Raw genomic sequence first — 21,654 nt, 5'->3', positions numbered from 1 at the left:
TTTATCTCTCCACTAATAAGTCTTTTGCTTGCCTCTTTTATGAGAGATAATTTGCCCCATTCAACTTCTCCCTTTCTCCTCCCAATATTTCTCTCTCACTGCTTGATTTCATTTTTTTTTTTAAGATATGATTCCATCCTCTTCAATTCACTCTGTGCACTCTGTCTCTATGTATGTGTGCGTGTGTGCATGTGTGTGTGTGTGTACTCCCACCCAGTACCCAGATACTGAAATGTTTCAAGAGTTACAAATATTGTCTTTCCATGTAGGAATGTAAACAGTTCAACTTTAGTAAGTCCCTTATGACTTCTCTTTGCTGTTCACCTTTTCATGGTTCTCTTCATTCTTGTGTTAGAAAGTCAAATTTTCTTTCCAGCTCTGGTCTTTTCATCAAGAAAATTTGAAAATCCTCTATTTCATTGAAAGACCATTTTTTCTCCTGAAGTATTATACTCAGTTTTGCTGGGTAGGTGATTCTTGGTTTTAGTCCTAGTTCCTTTGACTTCTGGAATATCCTATTCCATTCCCTTCGATCCCTTAATGTAGAGGGTGCTAGATCTTGTGTTATCCTGATTGTATTTCCACAATACTTGAATTGTTTCTTTCTAGCTGCTTGCAATATTTTCTCTTTCACCTGGGAATTCTGGAATTTGGCCACAATGTTCCTAGGAGTTTCTCTTTTTGGATCTCTTTCAGGCGGTGTTCTGTGGATTCCTTGAATATTTATTTTGCCCTCTGGTTCTAGAATCTCAGGGCAGTTTTCCTTGATAATTTCATGGAAGATGATGTCTAGGCTCTTCCTTTGATCATGGTTTTCAGGTAGTCCCAGAATTTTTACATTGTCTCTCCTGATTCTATTTTCCAGGTCAGTTGTTTTTCCAATAAGATATTTCACATTATCTTCCATTTTTCGAATCTTCTCACTATGTTCTGTGATATCTGTCTTTCTCATAAAGTCCTTAGCGTCCATCTGTGCCATTCCAGTTTTGAAAGATCTCTTTTCTTCAGTGAGCTTTTGAATCTCCTTTTCCATTTGGCTAATTCTGTTTTTGAAAGCATTCTTCTCCTCATTGGCCTTTTGAACCTCTTTTGCCAATTGAGTTAGGCTAGTTTTCAAGGTGTTAATTTCTTCAACATTTTTTTGGTTCTCCTTTAGCAGGGAGCTGATCTGCTTTTCATGCTTCTCTTTCATCCCTCTCATTTCTCTTCCCAGTTTTTCCTCCACCTCTCTAACTTGATTTTCAAAATTCTTTTTGAGCTCTTCCATGGCCTGAGCCCATTGGGTGGGCTGGGACACAGAATCCTTGATTTCTGTGTCTTTGCCTGATGGTAAGCATTGTTCTTCCTTGTCAGAAAGGAAGGGAGGAAGTGTCTTTTCTCCAAGAAAGTACCCTTCAATAGTTTTATTTCTTTTCCCTTTTCTGGGCATTCTCCCCAGCCAGTGGCTTGACCTCTGAATATTCTCTTCACACCCACCTCACCTCCTGGTCCTCCCAGCCAGCGTTTGGGGACTGAGATTCAAATGCTGCTTCCTGCCTTAGGCCTTTTGGCGGGGGCAGGGCTGCTATTCAGTGTGAGAATTAAGTTCAGATGGTCAGGTCGGGGCAGGGCTGCCTCTCAGGCACAGTTCCCTCAGGGGGTTTATGCACAGACCTTCCACAATGGATCCAGGCTCCCGCCCGCTTGGGGAGCCCCTGTCTGCAGCCGCCTCTCAGCTTCTATCTCCCGGGGAGGGGGGGCCGCCGAGCCATGGGGGCACCCCACTCCCCTCTCGACCTGCCAAAGAGACTCTCTCACCGACTCTCGTCACCTGTGGGTGGAGGGGCTTGTGCCGCTGCTGGAGATCCCGTCTCTGAAGCCTGCTCGGATCTGTACCTCTCGGAGCTGCGGCCGCCGCAGGTCTGGGCTGGGCTCCGCGTCTGCAGCGCGACGGACCTTTTGCGAGAGGTTTGCAGGTCTCTCCGGAACAGAAATCTCCCTCGCTCCAATATTCCGTGGCCTCTGGGTGCAGAATTCACCGTGAGTTGGTCCCCTCTAGCCGTTCTGTGGGTTGTGGGTTCGGAGCTATGTGTATGTGCGTCTTTCTACTCCGCCATCTTGGCTCCGCCCCCCTTCATTGTTCTTTCCCATGGGTTTAATTATCTCTCTATTCAGGTGATTCCCAGATCTGTATCCAGCCCCACTGTTTCCTCTGAGCTTTAGTCATGTGTCTTCAAGTTTACTTGCCAATTGGGCATTTCAGACTGAATATCCTAGTGCCATCTCAAACTCAACATGTCCAAAAAACTTATTATCCTTACCTCAAATCCTTCCAAACCTCCCTGTTTTATTCAATTACTACCATTTTTATGTTCTCCTAAGTTTGTAACTTTGGTAGTATTCTTAAATTCTCCTGACTTTACTTAACCCAAATGTCCAGTTATTTGCTAAATCTTGCCTTCCACCTCTACCTCACATAGCCAACACTTTAATTCTCAGTTTGTCTTAGGGGAGTGAATGCCCAGATATAATGCCTCTAAATTAGCATTATCCTATACTTCTGTAGGCAAACTCTGGCCTCTTGGGTTCCCTTTTCACTTGTATGAGAGGAGTAAAAAATTTAGACAATTAAGTTCTCCTGAAGAGATAATCTTTTGAATTTTATTTTATTTTTTACAGATTAAAAAGCAAGATAATCTTTTTTTTTCAAGGTTTCAGATTGATTTGATTAGTCAGTGAGCAGTGTGACGTTCCATGGCTGAGGCTCTAGACTTGGAGTCAGGATGGTTTAGGTGACTATAGACAATTCTGTAATTTCTCAGTGCCTCCAGAAAAATGTTTTAAGACCAAATTAGTGATAAATTGAACATCTGCATTAGAGCAAAACATTCTCACAACTGAAGTTCCTTATACTAATGCAGTCATGAGGCCACTCAAAAATAACCCTGAAAGTTATTATTTAAATTGAGCAGAAAATAACTTATAAAGAAGAAAATTTTATAGTAACTTTTACAAAAGGTTTCCCTTTTGTGTTTTAGTATGTAACATTATCCCCTACTTATGTGTTAAATCTTTGTTTTTTTAACATCATCAAAATTCCCCTCTATAATCTTCTGCCTCTCCAAGAACCATACCATATAACAAATAATATTTTTAAAGAAAAAAGAAGAGAATAAATCAGCAGATTTTATGAGTACATTGAAAATGTCTGAAAACAGGTGTATTCTATCACATTTGTCAACCTCTGACCGTCTCCACAGGGACAAGATAGAGATATCTGTTCATATCTTCTTTTGGAGTCATGCTTATTCTTTGTAGTTTTGTAACATTCATTTTTGATTATTTTGTGGCTGTTATTTTCAGTTATATTGGTGTTAATGATGTATGTTGTTTTTTTGACTCTCTTTTACTCGGTATCAGTTCATGTGAATCTTCATGCTGCTTTTGTCATAGTCATCATTTTTTATAGCACAGTGTTCTTTGAGTTAGGGAGACCTAAGTTCAAATTCTAAGACATTAGCTGTATGACCCTGGGCAAGTCACTTAAGTACTCAGCCTCAGTTTCCTCATCTGTAAAATGGGAATAATAATAGAACCTACTGCACAGGATTGTTGTGAACTGTTTCTTATGCAACTTCCTCATGCCCCCTGGTGTGTGTGTGTGTGTGTGTGTGTGTGTGTGTGTGTGTGCGCGCGCGTGTGTATTTTGGCCTCTCTTCTTAGGATTATAAGCTCCTTGAGGACAGGGATAGTCTTTTTTTGTATCCTTAGCACTTAACACGATGACTGGCACATAGTAGGTGCTTAATAATTATTTATTAGCTGATTATCAGTGATCTCTTTGGGGTATACTCTAATAGTGGAATTTCTGGATCAAGAGATATGGGAATTTTAGTCACTTCATGTAATTCCAAATTTCTTTTAAAATCATTGTATTTGATTCATAACTCATTTAACAATACATTAGTGTGCCTGCCTTTGCATAGTCCCTTCAGCATTGACTATTCCTATCTTTTAGCATGTTTGCCGATGTGGAGGAAGTGAAGAGAAACCTCAAGGTTGTTTTGATTTTCATTTTTCATATTATTATTAGGGATCAGGAGCATTCTTTTATGAGGTTGTTGAAAGTTTTTAAGTCTTCTGAAGACTGCTTGCTCATATCTTTTGACCATTTATTGAGGAATTTATTGGTTTTCTACATACATATGCATCTCCTTTTTTATATCTATATATTTATCTTATATATTATGTATGATATCTTTTAATTATTTATATATCTTGGACATTTACCCCTCATCACAGAAATTTGATACAAATATTTTTTTTCCCCATTTGACTACTTCATTTCTCATTTGAATGTTAAGTTTTTTAATAAGATTTTTTTCATTGAGAAAACAAAAATACTCTTTCAGAAAAAAGTGATAATCTAAAGATTTGGTTGATTATTTTCTAAATGATTATGATTTGCAAAATAAGATCGTTGGTGATTAGTCACTTATGGATTATCCACAGGGATTATTCTAGTCCTTTTAGGTAGTTGCATTATTTGCTTTTCCTTCAACTCCATAGCTTTTTTTCAAATACTGTTTACAGCTTCTCTTGATTTCAGTTTTTCAATCAAGATTTTATGTTTGTCCCCACTATTTTATTCCTATTTTTAGTACAGAATTAAGAGTAACAAACATTAAAGGGAAAGACAGGAATAGTCAGAATTCATAATTTTTGTTCTAGCCCTGTTCCTTTCCCCTCTTTCCCTTTGCCCTTCTATTTGATTTCTGCCTATGGAGCACATGCTTGTAAAGCCGGAAAATTGTCAATAATTATCTATTTTTTAGTTTTTTCTTTCATCTACTTGAATAATTGAGAATTGACTATTGTAAACTAAATAGAATTGTTGACACTTTAAAAAGCCACTTTCATAAGTATAATAATTCTTAAAACTAAAATTGTGAGTTCATTGGCCATACAGTGGAATTGCACTTAGCCATATCTGCTTATCTGGATCTTTGTTTTATTTAGTTTCCTTAAATGTAAAATGAGAGAATTGGAGTTGATGCCTTCTAGCTCTAAATCTATGATTCTAGATCTTCTGGTACAGGAATAGGAAGTTCAGGGAGAGGGCAGGAAGGATGCAGGGCAGAATCATTGAAGTTGAGGTTTGGAAGCGATCTTGATGATTAAATTCTAGACCAACCTTTACAGGAAAGGAGTATCAACTATAACCGGCCTGTTATCCAACTTTTGCTTGGGGAAGACTTCAGGGAGCCAACGGATTCCAGAATAAACAATTTTTAGACCATCTAGAAAATTTTTAGACCTGAGATTTACTGTACTGTAATAAGAATGGACAAAAATCTCCCTTGTGCCCACATAGACTACTCATGGACAGATTTCATTGCAGGAAATACTGCCTTGAATGTAAGATTGCTAATTATAATTATAAGTAATTATAATTGGTGTAATGGATAGAGGGCCACCCTTGAAGACAGGCAGACCTGGGTTCAAGTGCTACCTCTGGATGCATTCTGGTTATATAACTTTGGGCAAGTTACTTAACATTTTAGTGTTGTAGGCACCTTTCTTAAGACTGAATTGCAAAGAAGAACCAGTTTTCTCATCTAGGAATTCCCCAAACCAATAAAATATTTGGTAAAGCCCCTCTCCTACACCTTCTTCATATAAGCCTAACTCAAAGGTATATGGAGAATTTTAATGTGAGATTTCTTTTTCTCTTCTTCACAACAATGTAAATATTTTAAACCCTTCATAGCATGCTTGCTAGTTTGACATTTCTTTATAAGTCCTATTCAAATGGACTATAATTCAAGTAAAGCTTTGTTGATTAAAGGAAAAGGTTGGGGAACTTTTCTCCCTTCTGTACTTGCTCAAAATAGATTTCTCAGTGCTGTGCTAATTTATAAAAGATTCTTGTAATGTTCTGTTATATTCAAACAGTGAGTTTAAGTGTTAGAATCTTATACATGCATAGCCTACTTAGAGAATTTTGTTGATAACACATTTAACCTGAGAAAGTCCCCAGATGAATTAGGAAAAAATAGAAAAAAAACCCAAGATTCATGGTATTTTGGATTCCTGAGGTACTTCTCAGCTTATCTCTTCTTTCTTAAAAATTTTTTCATCATTTAAGTAGGATATGGCAACAGTACATAGAAAATGGCATTTGAAAATACATATGTCTCCTAATTTTCATTTGTTACCTTTTGAGAGGCAGAGTGGAACAGTGGAAAGATTGTTGAACTTGGGGTTCAGATGTGGGACCTTGAGTTCACATTTCACCTCTACCTTTGTGTGACTGAGCAAGTCACTTCACAGTGTGTGCCACATTTGTTTCTCATAGCACTATTAAAATTGAACTTTTCATAATGGGAGAATTGGGTAGGCCCAATATTTATAAGCTTTTCTATCTTAAATAGCGTATATAGTACTAAGACAAAGTAATTTCCTCCATCTGGTTGTAGACTGGATTTTTCTAAGAAAGACTCAAAATATCACAATGAATTGAAATTTCTGGATGTTGATGAGTCCATTAAAAATTTAGTTTTTCTGTATGTGTGCATTGAGTTTGTAAAGAATAAAATTCTGTAATTTGGCCACAAAATAACTGACAGTAATACTGGAACTAGAGCAGGAGTTGTTAACATTTTTCACGTCATGGATCCCTTTTCAGAATAATTGTTATAAAAACTTATAAAAAAGTTATATTGTTATAAAAACTTATAAAAAAAATTATATTGAAATAGAATTGTTAAACTGCTCAAACAAACAAGCAAGTTCATGGACCTTAGGGTAAGAACCCTTGAGTTAGAGGTAGGTAGTTAGTGAAGACTGGAGTTCAGATGTGCCCCGAGACACTAGCTATATGACCTTGGATAAGTTTCTTAAACTCTTTCTACCTTAGTTTAGCACCTACATCACAGGGTTGTTACGAAGATCACATAAGATATTTGTATAGCACCTATCATGGTGCCTGGCACATAGTAGATGCTCAATAGATGTTTGTTTTCTTCCTTGTGTTTAAAGGGTTTAGGTAAATCTTCATAAAATTACAGAATCAGAATTTTAGAATTGTTGGTGATCCAAATGATTGCAACTGAATATAGGTCAGGCTATTTAGATTGAGTATAATATTCTAAAAATGTAGAATTTTTATTTTCTATTACATCCATTTATGAATCTTGTGCTATATGCATGGCACTATGGTAGGTACCAAGGATAAACACCAAACCTAAAAGAATTTCTTCTTTCAGAGAAGGCTTCATGGGGACATGGTGCCTAAACTGAGCCTTGAAGTTACAGATTCTGAGAGGCTGAGATGAGAGGTGCGCACACACACACACCTTAAATAATGTCAAGAGAGAGAAGCAAACAGGAAATTGTGCAGACCAAGAGATCTTGGAAAGCTTTATGGAAGAAATGGTGGCATTTGCTTTTTGCTTTAAGGATGGAGCTGCTGATGTGGAAAGGAGTGAGGGCTAGGGCTGTCTTTCACACAGTTTGCTCAAGTGACTTTTCTGAAGTGCTGATCACACTCCTTTTCAGGAACTCCTGTGATCTTAAATTCTTGCCTGTAGGACCAAATTGAAGCCTGTTTGACTTTTAAAACCCTTCCTAACCTGGCCCTAGCCTACCTTTTTGACTTTGTTATACATCCCTCTGCTTCCCAAGTGGGACAGCCAGAAAGATAGGGGCCTTTTCTGCTGGCTGTCCACCATGCCTGGAATGCATTATCTCCTCACCTTTGAGTCCTAGAACACCTTGTAGTTTTCTTTTTTTTTTCTTTTTTCTTTCTTTCTTTATTTAATGTTATACAATCACTACCAAAAAGCTTAGATTTTTACCTTCCCACCTATCCCCCACCACCCCCCTCCCTCCCCAAGATACCATACAATTCTATATAGGATCTACATATACTTTCGTATTGAATACGTTTTCACTATAGTCATGCTGTGTAGACAAACTAAAATAAATGGAAGAAATCATGTAACAAATCAAAACATAATACACACACACACACACACACACACACATATACAAACATGATCTGCTACATTCTGCAAATGAATTCCATAGTTCTTTCTCTGAGTGTGGAAGGCATTTTGCCTTAGAAAACCATTGGGAATTATTGTTAATTATTTTTTTAAGTTCTTGCGTTATTACGAAGTTCTAAGTCTACCAGAAAAAACTCTCACACACTGTGGTCATTACTATGCACAAAGTTCTCCTGGTTCTGCTCCTTTCGCTCAGCATCAAATCATATAAGTCCTTCTAGGCCTCCCTGAAGTCTTCTTGTTCATCTTTTCTTATGGTGCAGTAGTACTCTATTACATTCATATACCACAACTTATTCAGCCATTCCCCAGTTGATGGACATTCCCTTGATTTCCAGTTTTTGGCAGCTACAAAGAGTGCTGCTATAAATATTTTTGTACATGTGGGTCCCTTTCCCATTTTTATGATCTCTTGGGGATATAGTCCTAGAAGCGATATTGCTGAGTCAAAGGGTATGCACATTTTTGTAGCCCTTTGGGCATAGTTCCAGATTGCTCTCGAGAATGGTTGGATGAGCTCACAGCTCCACCAACAATGAATTAGTGTTCCAACTCTCCCACATCCTCTCCAACATTTATTATTTTCCTGTTCGCCAGTCTTATAGGTGTGATGTGGTACCTCAGAGTTGTTTTGATTTACATCTCTCTAATCAAAAGTGATTTAGAGCATGTTATCATATGATTATAGATATCTTTAATTTCTTCTTCTGAAAATTGCCTGTTCATATCCTTTGACCATTTATCAATTGGGGAATGACTTGTATTGTTTTACATTTGAGTGAGTTCTCTATATATTCCAGAAATGAGGCCTTTATCCCCGAGATAGCTGTAAAAATTCTTTCTCAATTTACTACATCCCTCTGAATTTTGGTTGCATTGGGTTTGGTTGTGCAAAAACTTTTCAGTTTAATGTAATCAGAGTTATCAAGCTTGCATTTCATAATGCTTTCTGTCTCTTCTTTAGTAAAAAATTCTTCCCTTCTCCATAAATTTGATACACTATTCCTTGCTCCTCCAGTTTGTCCATGGTATCAATCTTTATACCTAGATTGTGTGCCCATTTGGATTTTATTCTTGTGTACGGTATCAGGCATTGGTCTATAACACCTTGTATTTTTCAAAGCTCAGTGCAAATGCACCCTCCAGTTTACTTAACCTGTGCAGCCTCCTACTTAACCTGTATAACCTTGGCCAAATCTCTTAACTTTTCTGGGCCTCAGTTTTCTCAGCTGTATAAAATGAGAAGGTTGGATTACTTGGATTCTCAGGACTCTTCCCATAATCCTTTGATTCCCCTCTACCTCCAGGTCCTAGTGTCCAAACCCTAAATTAGCGAGTATTTATCCTGTCGATCTTGACAGTTGTTTCCCACTATAGAATGTAAGCTTTTTTGAGGCCGTGGTCTCTTATTTTTATCCTTGTATCTCTAGCCACTGGCACTTTGTAGGCATCTAAAAGCTGATTGATTGATAGATGTGAAATAGCATAAGAAAAGGTCAGTTGATAATATGTGGTATAGGATAATAATAATAATAATAACTAACCTTTATACAGTACTTACTGTGTGCCCGGCATCATGCTAAACATTTTACAGATAATATCTTGTGATCTTTACAATAACTGTGAAGCACTGATTAAATTGCTGGAAATAGAGTGAAGTCAAGGGATGTGTGTGTGTGTGTGTGTGTGTGTGTGTGTGTGTGTGTGTGTGTGGCAGGGGATAGGAGAGGAATATGACAGACCACTAAACACTGAAGGGTTTCAGAGTGAGAGTAGATAGACAGAACTATCTATTTGCAATGAATAATAGTCTGACTGTGACAGACGGGCTGGCTGAGAGAAGGCAGAATGGAAAGGGAACATGTCCAGATAAGTAGTATTGAGAGTCTGTATGAGAGACTAGAGAAGAGACAAGGGATGGGAGAAATTGCAGAGGTAGAAGTGAAATTATTTGCTAACTAATTAGAGTGAACATGGAAGGTAAGGAAGAGGGTCTTCCTGAAATAGAGGACCTGGTCAGCAGATTCATTTAGCAGACAAAAATGGCAGTCCTTTCTTCTAAAGGACATAGATGGAAAATATATACACAATAGAAAGTAATTTTTATGGCATGGGAAATGCCGGCAGCTAAGGGGTATTTGGAAAGGCTTTGTATAGGAGATGGATTTTAAACTTGACCCTTCAAGGAAGCCAAGTCTTGTGAGGCCTGAGCGAGGAAAATTGGCATGCCAGGTATGGAATAGATACAGAGGACATGAGATGTTGGGTGTTAAGCAATAGTAAGTATCCTCATGTGATCATGCCAGCTTGGCATGAAGGGGAGTAAGAAACTTGGAAAGTTAGACTGGGTAGAGATTGGAAAGATGCCAAACAGAAGGGTTCATATTTTATTGTAGAGGCGAAACAAATCTAATGGAGTGTCGGGAGCCAAAAGATTGCTGTGGTCAGACATGTTTTTTAGGTTTATCACTTTAGCAGCCATATGGAAGATAGATTAGAGAGTGTAGAGATGAGGTGGGAGACTGATTTGAACATAGGAGAATCAGCAACTGGGACTGTGGCAAAAGCTACAGGAGGAGATGGGACCCAGAAGAGTGAGGGTGCTCAACAGAGCTCTTAAAAGGTCTAGAAGAACAAATTAAACAGCTGAACAACAGCAGTTAAGAGGTTATTGGTCTCCGTGGAGAGAGCAGTTTTAGCTGAATGGTGGCATAAAAGCCATACTGCAAGGGGCTGAAGGATGAGCAGGTAGGGACAAACTATTCTAATACTCTTTCTGGAAGTTTACTGTTGAGCTACAACAATAACTTGGAGGAGAAGTAGTGTCAGGGGAAGATCTTTCTTTTTTTTTAGGACAAGGGAAGGACCTACGTAGGTCTTTGCATAGGCATCAGGCATGGAGCCAGTAGAGAAGGATATACTGAATATTGGAAAGAGAATTCTATGAACAAGGGTAACTGGAGGAGTTAGGGCCAAGGGCACTGGTGGAGGAAAACGCAAAACTTAGCTTCTGTATTTGTCACTGTTAGGTAATGAATGAATTGAGAATTAGAGAACTAGTGCAAGCTGTAATTGTAGGAAAATGATACAAAGGATCCTAGAATTCATTATATGCTGTTCTCTGACATGGTGACTCAGTATGCTCCTAAAAAGAACCAGCAGATTACTGGATAATATGAAGATTATTAGAAATGCAGTATCAGTTTGCCCATGTACAAAGTGATTGCACATCTTGAACTGAAAACTTTAGACAGTTGTGATGGCTAATCCTCAATAAAGACATGAAATCCTAAGAAAGACAAAAAGATCTAGGGAGTGGGACAGCTGCTTTGAGAAGATAGAAAAAGATTGGTATTTTTTTCTTTTGTTGTTCTGAGATGAAAAGTCATAATGGATTTATCGTTCTCATGAATGTAATGTTCACCTGAAACTTGAAATAGTAGACTTAAGCCATTCAACTGGTTCTAGGGTTAGTTATAGGTTAGTATAGTTATAGTATAGTTACACTGTAGTACATTATATTGTCTTCCATATTGGTACTTCCTGAGTTAAGAACACTTTGCATGTAAACTTGTCAGACATAAGCCTTGCCAACAATTGGTTGCATATCATATATAGCTTACCTTTCCTTACCCTCACCCATATCCCAAAAACTAAAGTTTCAGTGCTACTTGGTGACTATCTTAGGGAATAAATCCTGGACACACATCTTCTTCATTCCTACTGCAATGAATCTACATAGTTAAATACTTTTACCTTATTTCGCCTCCCTTTTCTCTTTTTTTTATTTTATAGTTTTCTCATCCCCTTCACTGTCTCATACTAAAAGAATTGACCACGATTGTTGCCTGTTTCTATTTTTTACTCATTTATTAAGGCTTGTAATACAGGAGAAGAAAATGGAGCATTGTTTGCCATCAACCCTAGAATTTGGGGGAATAGCTTCAGAGGGTTCAGGGGAAGGACAGGTAAGTCAGCTGAGGATTGGCACCACTGGAGATGCCCTTCCAGGATGACATCAAACCATTCATGACATCTTTAAGTCCAGATACTCAACTAGTTCTGAATTCATTTAATTGTACTATCATGTGATGTGCTAGCCTATCTGCCTTCCACACAACTAGTATGAATTATTCTGTCTAAAATTTTGTTAAGATGTAGGATAACTGTACACCAATTCTGTCATTAAATTTAATAGTAACCTTTTCTAAAAAAGGAAATACGTATAGCTTGGCATGATCTGTTCTTGAGGAAGCCATTCTAGTTTTGTGTGATCACCACTCTTCTAGACGTTCACTGATCATTTCTTCAATAATATATCCCTGAAATATTCCCCCAAAATTGTACCTTACAGAGTTGAACTTGCACCTTCTTTGAAAACTGGGACACTCGCCTTTCTCCAGTCCTTTGGCGTCTCTTGTATTTCAGGGAATGTTCCTTTAGAGGCCTAATGCTCTCAAAACAAGAATGAAATTAAGAAACTAACCTAACAGTTTACACTTTTCAAATGTATATACAAAACATGCAGCAAGGAAGGTAACAGGATGAATACAAAAGCTTGGCATGATCCTCAAAGGAGTCACGGGAGCACTAAAACTCCCATCATCTGAAGCTGACAAAAAACCCCCCAAAAAACTAATAACAGAAATGTTCCCCCTCCCCCCCCCACCTTGAAACTATATTGGGGAAAAGAAGTCCAAAGAAGGCCAGCGGGATGTCAGAGGGGAATGGAGCAGTAATTGACAGCAAGGTCGCTTAGTTCTGGAGGAGAATAATCTTTACATTAGAAAGGATATAACAAAATAGGTCCTAATGAGGGAGCACTTCGCCTCTCATCTTGCCTCGCTGAACTTGGTGCTGAAGAACTGAAAGCACTGATGGATGTGATTGCTAAAACCACAGCCAGCAAGTGATATTTGAAAGCTATCTCTGACATGCAGGAGGACCGTAGAGATCACGTCCAACTCTCTCACTCTTGTGATGAAGAAAGTGAGACCCAGAGACAACATGTCGGTTGCCCAACGTGACACAGGTAGTTTGCCGCAGAACTGAGATTTCCCCATCAGGCTTCCCCAAATCCAGTGTCAGCACCCTCTCCTCAGTACACATTCTGCTCTCCTCTCTTCCACCACTGAGGTTTTCTTGCATCCATTCACATTTGTCTCTCTTTTTTTTTTTTTTAACACCATTGCCACCCTAGTTCTTGCTATGTCTTATTGGAACTATTGTTACAAATTCCTAACAATTTTCCTGTTATTTGGTTGGTCCTGCTCCAGGCTGTCTTCCATTCCACTGCCAAGTTAGTTTTTGTCAGGTGCTGTTCTTAGCAAGTATATCACTGGGCATTTCTTCCAAAAGCCTTCGCTTCAGGATCTGCATGATTTGGCCGGGCTCAGTCTATTATTTGGCTTGTGTGCCTAACTGCTACTAGAAATCAGCTTCCTTTTTGCCTTTTGAACAAGACATATTATCTTCGTTTTTACCTTCCAACTAAAATATGCTTTAAGCTCATTTGGGCAGTGAATGTGCTTATTAGTTTGTGATGCTAGGACACAGGTGGCTGGTCCAGTGACATGCGTGGTTTAGGTGCTCAGTGAATGTGTTGAATTAAGATAAATGACTAACCTATGACTGGGTGTGGTTGTTTTTCATTTTTCTTTCTTTTTGCCTCCAAAAATAGTGTTTGAACTATGATTGATGTTTATACCTAACTTAAGTTTCTAGAGATAGCCCTTTTTGGATGGTGTGAACTTTGGAAAGGTTGTTTGCAACTTGTTGTCAGGAAGTGCTCAAAATGTTTGAGGGTAGAACTCTGAAACTGAAACAAAGTACAGAAGCTTAATTCTTTGGAGTCTATTTGCTTCTTTGTGTCTCCCCTTCCTGCCTGTGGAATCTGTAGGATTTTTCCAAGTCCATTAAGAGTAAGGGCCTGCTGGGAGGAATTATGATGTCAATCAACAAGGATTTTATTAAGCACCTACTGTGTGCCAGCCACTTAGCTTAATCACTGGAGATATAAAGAAAGGCAAAAAAAGTCTGCTCTCAGTGGACAGTGTACGGGTATTAACAAATGCAAATAACTATGTATAAACAAAACACGAACAGAATAAAGTGGAGATAATCAGCAGAACTTTGGGAGTCTCCATTATCAGTGGGGATCTGGATAGGCTTCTTGTAGAGGGCGCGATTTCATAGGGAGAGAATTCCAGGCATAGGGAATTTCAGGCCAATAAAAATGGTTTGAGTCAGTAGATGGGAGTCTCTTGTGTGATGAAAAGCAGGGTGGCCAGTGCCGCTGGATTACGGAGTGTGTGAGAATGAGTAAGGTGTAAGAGGAGTGGAAGGTAGGAGAGTTAGGAAAAAACCAGGGACTTTAATATATGATCCTGGAAGTAATAGGAGCCTCTAGCATTTATTGAATTGGAATGGAGCTTGGGGAGAGATGACATGGTCGCAGCTGCTACGAACTAGCTGTGACATTGCGCAAGGAGCCTCACTAGACCATAAATATTTTAGGGAAATTGAATTTTTTTTTTCCTTTTATGAACACTTTGTGGAGTTGCCTCCAGGAGTGGGTTTATGAAATGAAGGGTAGAAATGTACTTTCTGAACAGCATAGTAATTTTCTTAGATTAAACTTGATTTATTTCTGTTTTGGATCAAAATCCAGATCTTCTGACTAAATTCAATAGTTTTTCTGATAACTCTTCAGTAACCTCTTCCCCCCCCATTTTTATAACCCCATTGCTAGCCCCTCAGATTCATATATATATATTGTGCTGTCTCCCTCTCAGACAGTAAGACACTTGGTACAGCTATTGAGTTGATTGCTCTTTTAATTTTAATAAATTTAGCACCAAATAAGATGGAACATTTCAATATACAAAACTTCTACGTAACCAAAAATATTTATCTTTAGCCAATAGTCCATTTATTTAAAGTAATATTTATATATATTTTACCTGGGAATATATGTAATATATAATGATATCGAAGAATGTGGATGTCCTTTTTTCCTTTAATCTGTAGCCTATAGGGTTAGTACTAGTATTACTAGATCCAAGGGTATGCATAATTTAGGGCCTTTGGGGCAATATTTTCAAATTGCTTTGGAGACTGGGTAGATCACTTCACAACTCCTCCAACAGAATATTATTATACCCGTTATCCTTTGGCCCTTCAATAACTGACATTTTCCTTTCGTGTTATCTTTGCTAGTTTGTTGGTAGAGAGGTACAAATTCAGAGATGTTTTGATTTTTATTTCTTTAATAATTTGGAGAATTTTTTGATGTCTATTGTTTGCTTGGATTTCTTTTATCACATTTATTAGAAGAACTTTCTGGAAATGTTTTCCCCCCAAGTAACTATTTCCTTTATAATTTTAACTGCATTAATTTTGTTTGTGAACAAGCTTTGAAATTTTATATATATTGAGTATAATTACAAAGATAGCCAATGCAAGAGGAAATTTTAATTGTGGGGATATGAATTTCCATTTTTGTTTGTTGATGGCTACTGTGATTTCACTGTAAAGGGAAGGCAGATAATTTTGGAGGGGGAAGGGAGTTGTGAAAACTTGTGTTAGAGATGTAGCTTTTAAATTCACATAGAAATGGATCACTAATCTGTGTGTGAGGATCCCTGTGGGACACATATTGATGTACTATTACAATGTATTGTTATAAATATTTTGTTATATTTTTTGATTTTTAAAAATGTTTCCCAATCACATTTTAATCTGATTTAGGCTACATTGGGATCATTGTGGGCAGCATGCTTTACAATTCTGATGCAGAAAACCATTTCAGAAGAGAAAAATTATTGTTACCAAAATTTTAAATTTTATGTCTGATGTGCTTTGTGGGGCTACTCGTTATGGTTTTTTTCAACATAATTCCATGTGCATCTTTACTTCCCCCATAGTATCTATTAAATAATTTTTTTTATGTTTTTTAATGTTTCAGGCTCCAGACAAAAGGAAAGCACTAGAAGAGACCAAAGCCTACACCACCCAGTCCTTAGCTAGTGTTGCTTATCAGATAAATGCATTGGCCAACAATGTGCTCCAACTACTGGACATCCAAGCCTCTCAGCTTAGGAGAATGGAGTCTTCCATCAATCATATCTCCCAGGTAATAACATACAAAAGACTTAGGTTTGTATTTAATCAATTTATTACAAAGCTCAAAACAACTTGGAAAATGAATTCTATTGACTGTATATTGTTGAAAAATCATTCTGAACTTTAGTTTTATATTCTATAAACCATTCATGAAAGATTACTGTGAACAGACAATAATACAGTGTTAGAATGCTTTAATTGAAGGATGATATCTGGAGTAAGAAAGGCAGTAATCTCATACTCTGTATTGGTGAAAACATACCTGGAATATCATATCACTTTTATAATTTTATGTCATTAATATTCATACATTTTTATCCTAAAATCAAAAGTATCCATATTTGGTTCATCCTTTTGATATTTCTTGACTTATTAAATAGTAGATGCAGCTCAACAGACCCTGGCTACTAAATCATCATGGTGCTTAACAATCATCATATATAAATAAATATTTTTTTTTGATGAATACCTAATATCTTTAAATTTATTTTTCTTGTTTGAAATCAGTTTAGTTGACACCTTTTGCTTCAGTATCCATCATTTTGGGAGTATACCTCTATCTCTGGAATTCAGCTTCTGTTGCAGCAAAACCAAAAAAATTCATAGTTAAGCAAAAATGCTTATATGTGTGCGTGTGTGGGTGTGTGTGTGCGCGTGGTGGGTGTATTTTACATTACCAAAGTTGTCCTCCTTACTTGCCTCCTACTCTGCTAAGACATGAAAGGTATGTATCATGAGAATATAGTTTGGGAGGGAAACCATTGGCTGTAGGGAGTATTAGGAAAGGCTTCATGCAGAAGATGCTGGTTGAGTTGCATCTTATTGGAAGAAAGGGGCTTTGAGGCAGAGGTAAAGAATGTATTCCAGACATGTTGGACAGTGTAAAGGCGTGCGAGATGAATGAATGAAGCTTATTTTGAAGTACTTACTGTGTGCAAAGCACTTTACCAAGTGCTGGAAATACCAGTAAGGACAGTCCTTGCTCTCGGAGACCTTACATTTTAATGTTAGCAGATAACATGTGGAAGATTTTAGCTGCAAGTCAGATGGAAGGTCTCATGGTTCTTAGGGTGTAGGAGAAAACGCAAATGTTAATGCCTCTTCTTTAGTGTCCATCGGTGTTCCACTGATAAAATCATATTTGTTTTTGATTTTGAGCCTTTTAACATTGCCAAGGTCTTTGGGGTAAGAACTTTCTTTTCTGGGTCTTCTGTAGCTATGACTGACACCTGCAGGAGCAGTTACCAGGCTGTTTTTTCATAGAAGTTGCTTCCCAGATGATGGCTGAAGTCACTGGGCTGGAAGCATTTCTTTTCTCCAGGCTCTTAGGTTCAGGGTTCTGGAATGTCTGTATCAGTGTCTGGAGAGGGAGATCTTGGTCCAGGTGGTGGTGCTGGTGATGATTTGATTTGCCTGGCCCCATTCTCTTTGTCACTGTGCCTTGCTGCTTCAGCTAGACTCTATTGTCTGCCCTTCATGTGGCAGTACCATGTGTAATGGAGAAATGGTTGTGTGTGAGAGAGAGAGAAGGGCTAGCTTGGTTAGATCACCTGCCTGGTGAGGGTGGAAAGAGAGGTTGGGTCCAGGTTGTGAAGGGGTTTAGAAGCTATACATGGAAGAGCTGATATTTTATCCTAGAGGCAGTGTGAAGCTTCTGGAGTTGATTGAATAGGGGAATCCCATGATCAGATCTGCACTTAGGAATTTGATAATTGTGTGTAAGATGAACTTTGTGAGAGAAGAAACAGAATGCTAGTTAGCTTGTTGTTGAAACAACTTAGTTGTGTGATGTAAAAAAAAATGCTTAATTTCTAGGGAATTAGTCCTTTTATTAATAGCATTAGCATTTTAATAAAAAAGGTCAGTGCCTCTGTGGAATACCAGAGGTCCTCATGGCAGCAGGCTCAAGGCTTATATGACCTTGGAAAAGTGGGTGCTCCAGAGGGTGGTGATCAACTCTGGTTAACAAGTAATGAGAAAGAATAAATATTACAGTGAGGGACATACTCTAAATGACCTTTGATTATGTCATTTACTTCTAAATTAACCCCAGCCTTGGGCAATCTAATTAAAAAATTTATCCCTCTGCAAATTAGTAGAACACAAAGGACTTCCCCACCTCAGATTATGTTCCTTGTGAATTTGGGTGGGAGCTGACCATGATTGAAGAGAGTTAATGCAATCTCATCATCAGTAATGTCCTTTGAAATGAGGACTATAGGAAAAGGGGGAACTCTGGATCTCCCCATATCATTGGTTATTAATAATCATTTCTCATAGGTGCAAAATGAATAAAGCCTAACCATAGGGGGTCAAACTCACAGCCCACAAAACTCCTGAGTATCTCCTGAATCAGATTAAAATATAATTGGGAATATTTAGCAAAATTAATAAAAATATAATAGAACATAGTTAGTAGTGTGGTTTTCTGAGTGATATGCAGCTTGCAGAGATCCTTAACACCACTGACTAAAGTACGGGAGTAGTGTTATGTGAGTAGAGAGTTGGATACCAGAGATGTAGAAGCAGAAATGGCAAGATTTGGTAGCTGATGGGATGTGTGTGAGGTCAGGGAAAATTGAGAATAAAGCTGGGTTCTGGAGTTGAGAAACTGGAAGGATAGCAGTAACTTTATCAGAAATAGAGAAATTTGGGATATGTTGAACATGAAATATCTCATGTGGTGATGGAGTGCAAACAGGTGGTGATGTGCAAACTGAAGCTCAGAGAAGAGACAGGGCCCAAATATATAGATCTATGGGTGTGTTGAGTAGTGATAGTTAAATCTGTAGAAGCTAATATGATTAACAAGTGAGAGGGAAAAGCAGTGAGCCTGGGACAGAACCTTTGGAGAGACCCATAAGTATGGATTATGTTCTGAGTGATGAGGAAGTCATGTGGGAAGAAGAAAGACTAGACCTGAGGAAAGATTTCTGTTGTGTGGGTGTCTGCTGGGCTTTTGAGGAGATGGAACAGCTTGGGAGCAGTTGAGCTGCCAATGATCTACTATTGCTGAAACTCCTCAAGAAATGGCAATCTCAGCCAGAGACTTGGCAATGGGGATAGATAAATCAGGACAAATGCTTGTTGGCTGGCTGTCCTGATAGTGAGAACTGAATTTAGCAGTATGTGTGTAGGCATGGATAAAGCAGATGGTGAAAGTACACTTATGGTCAGGGGCAATAATATAGAGGCAGCAAAGGATTCAGGATTGAGGAGAGTTGAATTGGCTAACTATGGTTTAAGGTTAGAGACAGAGGACGGTTGGAAAAGCTTGGAGCTCAGCCCACAGGGAGGTCTTCCCAGAACCCCCATTCTCTCCTAGGATATTAGCTATTACTGGTTTAATGGTTGCTAAAGGCCAGTTACCTATGTACTCTCATAGTGGCTGGGGCCACTGGCAAAATATCATTCATCAAAGTTCTGGGGCTCGGACTAGATAGAGGCCTCAGTTTCTGGATTATTTGCAACCTGTTTCTTGTGATTAACAGCTGAAAAACTGAGTGCCATTTTTTAAAAGAATTCATTTATTTTTAGTTTCCAACATTTACTTTTTATAAGATTTTGAGTTCTAAATTTTCCCCTTTTCCTCCTCTTTCTTTCCCTCCCCCAAAATAGCATGCAATCTGATATAGGCTATATGTGTAATCATATTAAACATAATTCCACAGTAGTCATGTTGTGAAAGAAGAGTCAGAATAAAAGGGAAAAACCATGAGAAAGAAAAAAACAAACAAAAAAGAGAAAATAGAATGCATCTCCATTCAGACTCCATAGTCTTTCTGTGGATGTGGGTAACATTTTCCTTCATGAGTCTTTTGGAATTGTTGCATTACTGAGAAGCGATAAGTCATTAGTCATCGAATAATGTAGCTGTTACAGTGTACGGTGTTCTCTGGGTTCTGCTCACCTCAGTCAGCATCAGTTCATGTAAATTTTTCTAGGTTTTTCTGAAATTCACCTGCTCATCATTTCTTATGGAACAATAACATTGTTATTATTGTTATTATGGAACAATAACAAATGCATTCTCTGCTATAACTTCTTCAGCCATTTCCCAACTGATGGGCATCCTCTCAATTTCCAGTTCTTTGCCACTGTAAAAAGAGCTGCTATAAATATTTTTGTATGGATTGTTTGTTTGTTTTTTTTAAATGCTCTCTTCGGGATTCAGACCTAGAAATGGTATTGATGGGTCAAAGCTTTAAAACATTTTTTTTAAAGTTTTAAACCTCTTGGGCATAGTTCCAAATTGCTCTCCAGAATGGTTGGATCAGTTCACAGCTCCACCAACAATGAATTAGTGTTCCAACTCTCCCACATCTTCTCCAACATTTATCATCATCTGTTTTTGTCATGTTAGCCAATCTGATAGGTGTGATGTGGTATCTCAGAGTTGTTTTGATTTGCATCTCTGTAATAAGTAGTGATTTAGAGCATTTTTTTATATGACTATAGATAGCTTTGATTTCCTCTGAAAACTGCCTGTTCACATCCTTTGACCATTTATCAGTTGTCTCCCCTCACTTCCTCTCCAGGACTTGACAAGAACTGCTTTTCCCTGGTTCCCCCAGATACTAAGTTAGCTTGTTATTCAGACCCTAAAAGGCACAAATTAGTTAGATTGATTTGATTAAGTAGAGAGGTTGTCTCCTAATAAAGATAATCTGGGCTAGAGTTTTTTGTTAGTTATTGTAAGTGGGAGGGATGAATTGATTGCCTTAATCACCCTTACACATAAATCAGGTGTGTTTTTTTGGCAACTGTAGTTTCTCTAAATTACAAGTAAAACAAACCTTTATAACACATAAGCAAAACAAATCCAAACAATGGCCATATCCAAAATGTGTGTCTCGTGCACCATGAGTCTGTTAGCTCTCTGTTAAGAGTTGCATGGCATCCTTCATCATCTAGAACAGTGGTGTCAAACTCAAAGAGCAATGAATTCTTTTGGGCAACATATTGACTTAAAAAACCAAAAATAAACATTGTCTTTGTTGTATTGTATTTTTATTTTGTTAAACGTTTCCCAATTACATTCTAATCTGGTTCTGACCAAACTTGGGAGTTTTGAAGCAGCGAATTTGACTCCTCTGCTCTAGATCAGAATTGGTCAGAATTACTAAATATGTTCTAATATTCCATTTTAAACACATACATTATATTTGCCAGATTTGACCTCATGCTATGATTTAGGTTTCAGTTCAGAATAAAATGAGACATTAATGTTTAATTGAAAATAATATAGAAAGGATATTCAGCAAGGATACAGTATTGATTCATTTGGGCATTGTTTATGTTTTATGAACTTACTAATTCTTGTCAGAAACCTTTGTCAAGCCTGAGAATTCCCTGACTGCTCCTATACTGAACTTTTGTATGTAGCTGAGGAGTAAACTAAGTCACTGGTTTGAGTATTGGTCACCTGGAGCAATTATCTGTAGATGGGTTTCATTACCTTTAAGGGGTATGATGTGGTATG

General features: G+C 37.9%; 1 protein-coding gene across 11 annotated transcripts in view; it reads left to right on the top strand.

Annotated features, from left to right (window-relative positions):
- The window catches only part of ABI1 (abl interactor 1), a 106,816-nt gene that overhangs the window by 38,855 nt on the left and 46,307 nt on the right, over nucleotides 1–21,654 (top strand). For all 11 annotated transcript variants that reach the window (XM_072651781.1, XM_072651776.1, XM_072651774.1 and 8 more), the window contains exon 2: nucleotides 16,015–16,182. In XM_072651781.1, the coding sequence (XP_072507882.1) occupies nucleotides 16,015–16,182 (168 nt within the window). The remainder of the gene's footprint in view (nucleotides 1–16,014; nucleotides 16,183–21,654) is intronic.

The sequence above is a fragment of the Notamacropus eugenii genome, chromosome 3, assembly GCF_028372415.1.
Source record: "Notamacropus eugenii isolate mMacEug1 chromosome 3, mMacEug1.pri_v2, whole genome shotgun sequence".
NCBI classification, from domain to species: Eukaryota; Metazoa; Chordata; class Mammalia; order Diprotodontia; family Macropodidae; genus Notamacropus; species Notamacropus eugenii.
This window is presented reverse-complemented; position numbering and strand designations above follow the sequence as displayed.